Source organism: Loxodonta africana, chromosome 25 (genome assembly GCF_030014295.1).
Source record: "Loxodonta africana isolate mLoxAfr1 chromosome 25, mLoxAfr1.hap2, whole genome shotgun sequence".
Lineage (NCBI taxonomy): Eukaryota > Metazoa > Chordata > Mammalia > Proboscidea > Elephantidae > Loxodonta > Loxodonta africana.
This window is the reverse complement of record NC_087366.1, coordinates 51,878,812-51,892,017: the sequence shown is the minus strand read 5'-3', so window position 1 is coordinate 51,892,017 and position 13,206 is coordinate 51,878,812. Positions and strand designations below refer to the sequence as shown.

At 38.9% G+C, this 13,206-nt stretch overlaps 1 protein-coding gene across 7 annotated transcripts in view; it reads right to left on the bottom strand.

Annotated features, from left to right (window-relative positions):
* NVL (nuclear VCP like) overlaps window positions 1-13,206 on the bottom strand; it is a 133,802-nt gene that overhangs the window by 106,345 nt on the left and 14,251 nt on the right. For 4 of the 7 annotated variants that reach the window (XR_010319440.1, XM_064276843.1, XM_003410940.4 and 1 more), the window contains 2 exons: window positions 12,286-12,338; window positions 12,106-12,202 (listed from right to left, as the gene is read on the bottom strand). Coding sequence is in view for 3 of the 7 variants with exons in the window: in XM_064276843.1 (XP_064132913.1) it covers window positions 12,106-12,202; window positions 12,286-12,338 (150 nt within the window). In the remaining 4 variants the exon portion in view is untranslated. The other 3 variants (XM_064276846.1, XM_064276848.1, XM_064276847.1) reach the window with 3 other exon arrangements.

Below are 13,206 nucleotides of genomic sequence, written 5' to 3'. Positions count from 1 at the left end.
GCTGTGCTGCATGAAAAGTGTAATCAAAGTCATTTAATTGTGCCCCTAGAAACATCTGAATCAGTGAAGTATTTTCTTCTGTACTTTTGTACCACAATAAAAAAAACTACAAATAAAAATATGATCAAATTTTTAAGTAATAAAATTGGCAAAGGTTAAATAACAGTATAACTAGGACTGCAAGGGAACAGGGAAGTGGGCACCCTTTAAACTAAAGTTGGTAGGGTACAAATCAAAGTAATCTTCTTTGAAAGACAATTTGTTCCAGAAATCTCAAAAATACGAATCTCTTTCACCCCAGAAATTCTACTTCCAGGAATTTAGCATAAGAAAACAACATGCAATATGCACAAAGATACATGCACTGAGGGGCCATTACATAACAGTACAAAACTGGAAACAACCACATGTCCAAGAACATAGACCTAGTTACGAAAATTATGGTAACGCCAAGGGAAGGAAAAAAAAAACCCATATCTGAAAATTAATGTCATAGAAAAATATGTAATACTGTGAACATTACTCATAATTATTGCTAAATAAAAACAAAAGCTTCCTATTACAAAACAGCGCCGTATATGTACATCAAAAAAAGTTAATCTGAGGCAGGGCCAAGATGTCAGAGTAGTCAGATGCTTCCGGTGAACCAGCTTACAACAAAGACCCGAAAAAACAACTGAAACAATTATATTTATGACAAGCTAGAAGCCTTGAACATCAAAGGCGAAGTTAGAAAACGGACTGAGCGACAGGCGGAGGGAGAGACGGTTCAGAAGCAGAGAAGAGTTGCCGGACCTGAACCGCCAGGAACCCTCAGGTTGCGGTGGGATGGTGGTAGCGTTCAGCTGCAGTTTCCTCAGGGAAAAACAGCCAGCCGCACAGCCTACTCACACCTCCGGAACCAGAGAAGAACAGTGCTCTTGGCAAAAGCTAAGTACTTGCGTATATTTTACTGCACCCCCATTCCTCAAGCTGGCTTCAGTGGCTGTCGATTTCCCTGGGCCTGAGATAGGTCCTATCGCGTGCCCTGAACCATTCTCCCAGCCTTGGAGAAGGAATGAATTCACAATTGGGGAAAAGATAATCTGCCAGCTGCACTAACCTGGGAAGCTCTGGAGAGAAACGATTCCTGTCCTGGCATAAACAGTCCATGGACTTTGAATACCTTTCCCCCTGCATGGACTGGTGTGGGCCTATTTCAAAAGAACAGGATCTTCTGGGCAGACTGCAACTATTTCAGCTGTACGGTGGAGAGGTGGGTGTTGATGTTTGACACCGCTTTGCCTACTAAACAGGGTCCTCACCTACCCACATCAAGGGCCTAAGGACTGGTGCCTCCACTCAGGTCACCCAGCCACCCACGACAGGGGTCCAAAGATAACTGGTACCTCCCAGTCCTAACAACCAAGAGCATTGGGTGCCCAAGGTCCATCTGCAGAACCCATCCACCTGGGTGCTCTATGGTACAGGGCGGCGCTTTTCTCACAGACATTCGGGGGACAGTTGTCAGCCCCCTGCCTTGTTCAGAGCGTGACCCCCTGCTGCAACCAGATACCAGTACCTACACTAATCACCCCTACCCCTTTCAGACTGTAGGACAGAGCCTGTACCATACACTCGATGACTAGCTACCTGGACACCTGAGCTGAATCCATACCAGAAAAGTGAATAGACTCCTAGGCTATTAGAGTTTCAAATGTGAAAATAAGCTGGCTCACCTAAGCAACCTATTTGGACATACCAAAACAAAACAAAGCAAGAAGCTAAGACATACTAAGGAAACAAAAACCAAAACAATACAATAACATAGATGGCTCGGAGACAACAGTCAATATCAAATCACATAAAGCAGCAGACCATAGTCGCTTCAAAAAGCTCTCAAAACAAAGAATCAAGGGATCTTCTGGATGAAGGTACTTTCCTGGAATTACCGGGTACAGAATACAAAAGATTAATATACAGAACTATTCAAGAAATCAGGAAGGAGATGAGGCAATATGCAAAATAAGCCAGTAACACACAGATAAAGCAGGTGAAGAAATTAAAAAGGTTATTCAAGAACATGAAAAATTTAATAAGCTGCAAGAATCCATACAGAGACAGCAATCGGAAATTCAGAAGATTAACAATAAAATTACAGAATTAGATAACTCAGCAGAAAGTCGGAGAAGCAGAACTATGCAAGTGGAAGGCAGAATTGGTGAGATTGAAGATAAAGCACTTGGCACCAATATATTTGAAGAAAAATCAGATAAATGAATTAAAAAAAACGAAGAAACCCTAAGAATTATATGGGACCCTATCAAGAGATTTGAGTACCAGAACAGGGAGGGATAACAGAAAACACAGAGAGAATTCTTGAAGATGTGTTGGCAGAAAACTTCCCTGATATCACGAAAGATGAGAAGATATCTATCCAAGATGCTCGTAGAACGCCACATAAGGCAGATCTTAAAAGAAAGTCACCAAGACACATTATAATCAAACTTGCCAAAACCAAAGATAAAGAGAGAATTTTAAGAGCAGCTAGGGATAAAAAAAAAAAAGTCACCTACTAAGGAAAGTCAATAAGAATAAGCTCAGACTACTAGGCAGAAACCATGCAGGCAAGAAGGCAATGGGATGACTTATATAAAAAATTGAAGGAAAAAAATTGCCAACCAAGAATCATCTATCCAGCAAAACTGTCTCTCAAATATGAAGGCAAAATTAGGACATTTCCAGATAAACAGGAGTTTAGGGAATTCGAAGAAACCAAACCAAAACTACAAGAAATACTAAAGGGAGTTCTCTGGTTAGAAAATCAATAATATCAGGTATCAACCCAAAACTAGAACACTTGACAGAGCAATCAGATGTCAACCCAGACAGGGAAACCACGAAAATAAATCAAGATCAAAAAATGCTCAAAACAGGGAAACAGTGATGTCATTATATATATGACAGATGACAACATTAAAACAAAAAAGAAGAACTAAGAAATGCAGTCATAGATCTTTCATATGGAGAGGAAGACAAGGCAATATAAAGAAATAAAAGTGAGGTTTAAACTTAGAAAAATAGGGGTAAATATTAAGGTAACCACAAAGGAGACTAACAATCCTATTCATCAAAATAAAACACAAGGAAAAAACAGAGACTCAGCAAAAACAAAATCAACAATAATGAATAAGAGGAAAAGACTATAAACTACTCAGCACAAAAAAATTAAGTGGGAAAAAGAAACTGTCAACACACACAAAAAAACATGAAAAAGACAGCATGAAACTCCTACCTATCCATAATTATGCTGAATGTAAATGGACTAAATACACCAATAAAGAGACAGAGAGCAGCAGAATGGATTAAAAAAACATGATCCGTCTATATGCTGCCTACAAGAGACACACCTCAGACTTAGAGACATAAACAAACTAAATCTTAAAGGATAGAAAAAAATATATCAAACAAACAACAATCAAAAAAGAGCAGGAGTGGCAATATTAATTTCTGACAAAACAGACTTTAAAGTTAAACCCCCACAAAGGATAAGGAAAGACACTATATAATGTTTAAAGGGACAACACACCAGGTGGGCATAACCATATTAAATATTAAATATTTATGCACCCAATGATAGGGCTGCAAGATACATAAAACAAACTCTATCAGCACTGAAAAGGGAGATAGACAGCTCTACAATAACAGTGGGAGACTTCAACACACCACTTTCTGTGAAGGACAGAATATCCAGAAAGAAGCTAAATAAAGACACAGAAGATCTAAATGTCACAATCAACCAACTTGACCTCATAGACATACAGAGAACACTCCACCCAACAGCAGCCTAGTATACATTCTTTTCTAGTGCACATGGAATATTTTCTAGAATAGACCACATATTAGGTCATAAAGCAAGCCTTAGCAGAAACCAAAACATCAAAATACTTCAAAGCATCTTCTCTGACCATAAGGCCATGAAAGTAGAAATTAGTAACAGAAAAAGCAGGGAAAAGAAATCAAACACTTGGAAACTGAACAATACCCTGCTCAAAAAAGACTGGGTTATAGAAGATACTAAGGATGGAATAAAGAAATTCACAGAATCCAACAAGAATGAAAACCCTTAACATCAGAACCTTTGGGACACAGCCAAAGCAGTGCTCAGAAGTCAATTTATGTCAATAAATGCACACATACAAAAAGAAGAAAGGGCCCAAATCAAAGAATTATCCCTACAACTTGGACAAATAGAAAGAGAGCAACAAAAGAAACTCTCAGGCACCAGAAGAAAGCAAATAATAAAAATTAGAGCAGAACTAAATGAAATAGAAAACAGAAAAACCATTGAAAGAGTTACCAAGACCGAAAGCTCGTTTTTTGAAAAAATTAACAAAAAATTGATAAACCATTGGCAGAAGTGACAAAAGAAACACAGGAGAGGACACAAATAACCCAAATAAGAAATGAGATGGGTGATATTACAACAGACCCAACTGAAATTAAAAGAATTATATCAGATTACTATGAATAATTATACTCTAACAAATTTGAAGATCTGTAAGAAATGGATGAATTGCTGGAAAAACACTACCTACCTAAACTAACAGAAACAGAGGTCCCAGTAAACCCAGTGTAGAACAACTAAATAGGCCCATAACGAAAGAAGAGATTGAAAAGATAATCAAAAAACTCCCAACAAAAAAAAAGCCCTGATCCAGAAGGTTTCACCGCAGAGTTCTACCAAACTTTCAGAGAAGGGTTAACACCACTACTACTAAAGGTATTTCAAAGCATAGAAAAGGACGGAATACTGCCAAACTCATTCTGTGAAGCCACCATATCCCTGATACCAAAACCAGGTAAATACACCACAAAAAAAGAAAATTATAGACCTATATTCCTCATGAACTCAGATGCAAAAATCCTCAACAAAATTCTAGCCAATGGAATTCAACAACCTATCAAAAAAATAATTCACCATGACCAAGTGGAATTCATACCAGGTATGCACAGGTGGTTTAACATTAGAGAAACAATTAATGTAATCCATCATGTAAATAAAACGAAAGACAAGAACCACATGATCTAATCAATTGATGCAGAAAAGGCATCTGACAAAGTTCAACACCCGCTCATGATAAAAACTCTCAGCAAAATAGGAATAGAAGGAAAATTCCTTAACATAACAATCAGCATTTATACAAAGCCAACAGCCAACATCATCCTAAATGGAGAGAGTCCGAAGGCATTCCCCTTGAGATCGGGAACCAGACAAGGATGCCCTTTATCACAGCTCTTAGTCAACACTGTGCTGGAGGTTCTGGCCAGAGCAATTAGGCTAGATAAAGAAATAAAGGGCATCCAGATTGGTAAGGAAGAAGTAAAAGTATCTCTACTTGCAGATGACATGAGCTTATACACTGGAAACCCTAAAGAATCCTCAAAAAAACTACTGAAAGTAATAGCAGACTTCAGCAGAGTATCAGGATACAAGATAAACACACAAAAATCACTTGGATTCCTCTACACCAACAAAAGGAACATGCAAGAGGAAATCACCAAATCCATACCATTTACAGTAGCCCCCAAAAAGATAAACTACTTAGGAATAAATCTAACCAGAGATGTAAAAGACCTATACAAAAAAAACTACAAGACACTACTGCAAGAAACCAAAAGAGACCTACGTAAGTGGAAAAACATACCTTGCTCATGGATAGGAACCTCAACATTGTAAAAACGTCTATTCTACCAAAAGCCATCTAAAGATACGATGCAATTCCAATAGCATTTTTTAATGAGATTGAGAAACAAATCACCAACTTCATATGGAAGGGAAAGAGGTCCCGGATAAGTAAAGCATTACTGAAAAAGACGAACAAAGTGGGGTGCCTCACTCTACCTGATTTTACAGCCTATTATACCACCATAGTAGTCAAAACAGCCTGGTATTGGTACAACAACAGATACATAGACCAAGAGAACAGAATTGAGAATCCAGACATAAATCCATCCACATATGAGCAACTGATATTTGACAAAAGGCCCAAAATGAGTTAAATGGGGAAGACAGTCTCTTTAACATATGGTGCCGGCATACCTGGATATGAATCTGCAAAACAATGAAATAAGACCCATACCTCACACCATGCACAAAAACTAACTCAAAATGGATCAAAGACCTAAACATATAAAGATCATGGAAGAAAAAATAGGGACCACGCTAGGAGCCCTAACACATGGCATAAACTCTATATAAAACATTACTAACAATGCAGAAGAGAAACTAGATAACTGGGAGCTCCTCAAAACCAAACACCTATGCTCATCTAAGGACTTCACGAAAAGAGTAAAAAGATTACCTATAGAACGGGAAAACGTTTTTACCTATAACATTTCCCATCAGCGTCTGGTCTCCAAAATCTACATGATACTGCAAAAACTCAACTACGAAAAGGTAAATAACCCTTTTTTAGAATGGGCAAAGGATATGAACAGGCACTTCACTAAAGGGGTCTTAGATACTAAAGCGGCCACCTAAGATGCATCAATTGGCCTCAACCCGCCTAGAGCAAAGGAGAATGAACACCAAAGACACAAGGTAATCATGGGCTCAAGAGACAGACAGAGCCACGTAAACCAGAGACTACATCAGCCTGATAGTAGAAGAACTAGATAGTGCCCGGCTACAGCCAATGACTACCCTGACAAGGAACACAACAGAAAACCCCTAAGGAAGCAAGAGAGCAGTGGGATGCAGACCTCAAATTCTTCTAAAAAGACCAGAGTTAATGGTCTGACTGAGACTAGAAGGACTCCAGAGGTCATGGTCCCCAGACCTTCTGTTAGCCCAAGACAGGAACCATTCCCAAAGCTAACTCTCCAGACAGGGATTGGACCGGACTATGGGATAGAAAGTGATGCTGGTGAAGAGTGAGCTTCTTGGATCAAGTAGACACATGAGACTATGTGGGCAGTTCCTGTCTGGAGAAGAGATGGGAGGAAGAGGGGGTTGGAAGTTGGCCAAATGGACACAAAAATAGAGAGTGGAGGGAAGGAGTGTGCTGTCTCATTAGAGGGAGAGCAACTAGGAGTGTATAGCAAGGCGTATATAAGTTTTTGTATTAGAGACTGACTTGGTTTGTAAACTTTCACTTAAAGCACAATAAAAATTAAAAAAAAAAAGTTAATCTTTCCACAAATTACTAACTAGAAAAAACATAGTAACTATACAATGTACAAACCAAGCAGCATCTTTACCAAGTGATCAAAATTAAAATCATCATCAATACGAGACAAACAAACACCTTATGTCTCCAGATGCAATACCCTAACAGGGACTCAATATCACTGTGGCAGATTAAATATCACCACAAATTCTTTGACATTCTTTCCACTGAAAAGCAGGGGTCTATGCCTCCTATTCTAGAACACATACAGACTGAGTGACAGCTCTGACCAACTGAACATGAACAGAAGTGACACTGTGCAGTTTCCAGCTCTGTCTCTTAAGACTGGCTGCTTCTACTTCCTGTTTCTTAGAACATTCATTCTTGGAATCCTCAGCCACCATGTGAGAAGCCTGGCTACCACACAGGAAGGTTATGTGGAGAGGCTCTGAGACTATACAGAGGTAGGAGGGCTCAGCTGATTCCAGCTTTCCAGCCATCCCCAGAAAAATACCAAGCAAATGAGTAAAGACATCTAGGATCCTTCAGACCAGACCAGCCACCAACTGAATACCACTAAGTGACCCAGGTCAACGCTATGTGAAAGAGAATCAGAGAGCTGATCTGTCTGTATTCCTGATCCATAAATCATGAGTTAGAATTAAACGGATATTGTTTTAAGCCACGGACTGTGGGGTTAGTTTGGAATGTAGCAATAGATAACCGGAACAATGTGTAGAATTCCAGCCAAAGTATATAAAGTGAACCAAATCAATAGGAAACATCAGACGGACTCAAATTGAGAAACATTCTGTAAAACATCCTTCAAAATGTCAATGACGACTAAAAACTAAGAAACGAGTCCAGATGAAATAGCACTAAAGAAGCATGACATAGTACAGCACAGGCAGGGGTTTGGGGACCATGGTTTCAGGGAACATCTAAGTCAACTGGCATAATAAAATCTATTAAGAAAGCATTCTGCATCCCACTTTGGAGAGTGGCGTCTGGGGTCTTAAACGCTAGCAAGCAGCCATCTAAGATGCGTCAATTGGTCTTAACCCACCTGGAACAAAGCAGAGTGAAGAACACCAAAGACACAAGGTAATTATGAGCCCAAGAGACAGAAGGGGTCACATGGATCAGAGACTGCATCAGCCTGAGACCAGAAGAACTACATGGTGCCTGGCTACAATCAATGACTGCCCTGACAGGGAACACAACAGAGAATCCCTGAGGGAGCAGCAAAGCAGTGGGATGCAGACCCCAAATTCTCATAAAAAGACCAGACTTAACGGTCTGACTGAGACTAGAAGGAACCCAGTGGTCATGGTCCCCAGACTTTCTGTTAGCCCAAGACAGGAACCATTCCCAAAACCAACACTCCAGACAGGAATTGGACTGGACTATAAGACAGAAAATGATATTGGTAAAGAGTGAGCTTCTTGGATCAAGTAGACACATAAGACTATGTTGGCATCTCCTGTCTGGAGAAGAGACAAAGAGGGCAGAGAGGGTCAGAAGATGGCCAAATGGACACGAAAAGAGAGTAGAGGGAAGGAGAGTGCTGTCTGACTAGGGAGAAAACAATTGAGAGTATATAGCAAGGTGTATATAAATTTTTGTATGAGAGACTGACTTGATTTGTAAACTTTCACTTAAAGCACAATAAAAATTTTTAAAAAATAGAAGAAGCACGACAATGAACTACAATACTTACCTTATACTGGATTCCAGACCAGATTTTTTTTTAAATTGGTTATCAAGGACATTATTGGAATAATTGATGAAATCGGAGATAAAGAATCATACCAAAGTTTCCTGAATTTGATAGCTGTGCTGTGAATATGTAAGAAAATATTTTTGTTTTTAGAAAATATATTACAGGGTAAAGAGCCAATCTAGGATGAAGAGTATACAAGAGTACTGTTCTTTTAATTTTCATCAGTTTGAAATTATTTCAAAAAAAGAAGTTATGAAAATGAGTATATACGTAGTGAAAAAGTAAGGAGAAACACCAAAATGTCAACCATGGTTGTCTGTGGATTATGGTATTTTGGGTAATTCTAATGTTTTTCTTCTTCCTTTCCCAATTTTCTTCTTTCTAATCTTTAAAAAATGAGCAAGTGTTGGTATCATAACTAAAAACATCAGTAAATAATAACAAAAATAACCGGAAAAAACTTTAAATATTTGAAAACTAAAAACCACATGGGTCAAGGGCAAAGTACAGGACAAATTAGAAAATATTTTAACTGAATGACATAAAAAATGTAACATCGAAATCTGTGAGATATAGCAAAATCAGTACTTATGAGAAAATTTGAGTTTTGAATGCTTACATTAGGGAAGAAAAAAGTCTAAATCAATAATCTAAGCTTCCTCCTTAGGAAGTCAGAAGAGCAAAGTAAACCCGAAGTAAGAAGAAAGCAAATAATAAAGGTAACAGCAGAAATCGACAAACAACCAGTTAAAATCTTTTTAGCTGCTTTTTTAAAAGGTCAGCAAAACTGACAAACCACTAGCTAGATGAGATGAAAATCTAGACAGACAAAATCACCAACATCAAGAATGAAAAAGTGGTCATCACCGTAGATTCCACAGACAGTAACAGGTAAGAGAGTATCATGGGCCACTTCATGCCAACAAATTCTACACCACAGACGAAAGAAGGAAAGGAAGGAAAAGAGTAAAGAGAGGGAGGGAAGGAGGGAGAAGCAGACCAATATCAGTATCTGTGCAAACATATTTAACAAAAAGTTAGCAAACCGAATCCAGCCATATATAAAAGGGCCAAGAAGGGTGTATCCCAGGAATGCAAGATTGGTTTACCACTCAAAAATCAATATAATTCATCAAATTAATAGAACAAAGGGGTAAAGATGCAGAAAAATCACTTGATAAATGCAACACCTACTTATGATAAAAATTCTCAGCAAACTAGAAATATTAGGAAACGCCCTCAATCTGATAACCAAAGCAAACCCACTGCCATCAAGTCAATTCCGATTCACAGCGACCCTACAGGACAGGGTAGAACTGCCCGATAGGGTTTCCAAGACTGTGTATCTTTACGGAAGCTGACTCCCACGTCTTTCTCCCGTGGAGCAGCTGGTAGGTTCAAACCGCCAACCTTTCACTTAGCAGTCGGGTACTTAACCACTGTGCCACCAGGGCTCCTTCCATCTGATAAAGGGCACCTATTAAAAGAAAACAAACCTGGAGCTAACATCACACTTGGGATGAAGGACTGGCTGGTTTCCCTCTGGGTGGTACAAACTTATAAAAGCAAAAGGGCAAAAGATTTGAACAGGCATTTCACACAAAAAAAATAATAATAAAGAAATGGGCAATAAACCCACTGTTATGGATTGAATTGTGTCCCCAGCAATGTGTGTCAACTTGGCTAGTCCATGATTCCCAGTACTATGTGACTGTTCACCATTTTGTCATCCAATGTGATTTTCTCTATGATGTTAATGAAGCAGGATTAGAGGCAGTTATGTTAATGAGGCAGGACTGAATCTACAAGATTAGGTTGTGTCTTAAATCAATCTCTTTAGAGATACAAAAGAGGGACGTGAGCACAGAGACATGGGGACCTCATATCACCAAGAAAGAAGAACCAGGAGAACAGCACGTCCTTTGGATTACACTCTTGGCTACTAACCAAAAGGCTGGTGGTTTGAACCCATCCACAGGCACCCCAGAAGAAAGGCCTGGCAATACGCTTCTTAAAAATAAAAACCCTATGGAGCACAGTTCTACTCTGCACATCATATGGAGTCACCTGTGCGTTGGAATCGACTTGACAGCAAGCGGTATGTGTGTGCGTGACTATACCAAGTGTTCACAAAACGTGGAAAAGAATTCTTATTATACACTGCTGACGTAAAGGCAAATGGTAGAAACACTTCAGAAATAACCTTGGTAGTTTCTTAGAAAGTCAAATGCACCTACCATATCACCCAGCTATTCCACACCTGTGAAAACACTATCCACACAAGACCAGCACATCAATGCTCACAGCAGCTTTATTTCTGACAACCCCCAAGTGTAAGCAACCCAAAAGTCCAACAGATAACATGGCTAAACGGCAGCTTATCCATACCTACACAACAACAAAAAGCAATGAACTAACGATACACACAACATGGATACATCCCAAAATCATTATACTGAGTGAAAAAATCCAGATTTTAGAAGTACATACTGTATGATTTCATTTATATAAAACTCTGGAAAATGCAAACTAATGCATAGTGACAGGAAGCTGCCTGGGGCCAGGGGTGGAGGGAGGAAATGAATCACAAAGGGACACAAGAAAACCTCTGGGAAGGATGGATATGTTTGATATTGTGCTTATGGTGATAGTATCATGCTGTATACACACGTCAAACTCATCAAATTTATACCTTAAAAATGTATAATTTAACTATACTTCAATAAAGTTATTTTAAAAATAAACTCAGTAACTTTACTTCTTAAAAACAGTGAAATTAATTGGCACCTTTTTATGTCTCTGGTGTTCTATTAGGGCAGAGAAAAACAAAGGTAACGGGAGTGATGCAGGCAAGTAAACAAGTAACTTTAATCTCATGATATGACAAGCATTATAATAAATGTCCATAACTAAGGGCTAAAGAAACACCAAGAAAAGAGTCTAGAAAGGCCTAACAAAGGCAATAAAAATTCAACTGACTCTTGAAGGCTGCGTGGGAGTTTGTGAAGTAGACGTGAATATTCCAGATACAAGGGCACAGTCAAAGCAAGAGTTTGGCCTCTCTGGGGAATAGTGCGCTGTTCAGTGTGGCTGACGCGAAGGTCTGGAGAGGCTAGGTCCGGATTAGGCAGCGCTCAGTGGGCAACGAAGGGCCACTCAAAGTTTTAAAAGCAGGAACACAATGGGATCAGGTTCATGTTTCGGAAAAAAACTCCACTTTATCATACTTACTCATCCTCTTCACCTTGTCTTGATCTTTTTGCTAGATTTTCACCTTCTGATTCTGTTAGATCCTTAAGTCCTTTCTCAGTGCTAATTATGTGAAATACTGAAACAGAAGAACTGCCATGAGCCAAAACAATTCTTTCGGTACCGTTACTGCTATTACAAGTGCAACACTAAAAGACTCACCTTTTTCTACCTGAATCCTGAAAGCATTTTTTTTTCTTCGACCATAGTCTACGCTGAAAAATATGACAAGAAGTTTAGCACAGTGGTCTCCACCAGTATCTTCCCACTAAGCTCACTCTAAAAGTATCACATAAATTTGCATACATATTTAAATGTGCCACTATATTCACACTGACCATAAACCTATTTTCAGACAAGTCTCTAAGTCTGTATTTTCATGATTGTGATTTTTCTCAATTATTTTTCTCTTTACTAGGCCTTTTTGCTTTGATTTTTTTTCTCTTGAGATTTCAAACCTCTAAAAAGCTGAAAGAATATAATGATCAGCCATGTACTCTTCACCTATCTCCACAAATTACTAACATATTCCCATATTTCCTTTACTTCTCTCTACATATAAAATTCTGTTTTGACAGAACCCCTTGAAAGCAAGTTGCAGAAACTTAACGCCAAGATATTCAGCATGTATCTCTGAAGAACAGGAATACCTACATGACAAAACCATCAGCACATACAAGAAATTTCACATTGATAAAATAGTACTATCTAACATCCAGTCCATACTAAGATTTCTCAAACTGTTTTACCAAAATGTTCTTTACAGCTTTTTTCCCTTTAATCCAACATCCAGTCAAGGCTTATGCACTGCATTTGGCTGCCCTATCTCTTTAAACACGTTGCCATTGAGTCAATTCTGACTTACAGTGACCCTACAGGACAGAGCAGAACTGCCCCATAGGGTTTCCAAGGCTGTAAGTCTTTATGGAAGCAGACCACCACATCTTTTTCCCACAGAGTGGCTGGTGGGTTTAAACCGCTGACCTTTTTGGTTAACAGCCATAGTTCTTATCCACTGTGCCACCAGGGCTCCCTCATCTCCTTACAAAAAAAAAAAACCAAAAACCCATTGCTGTCTAGTCA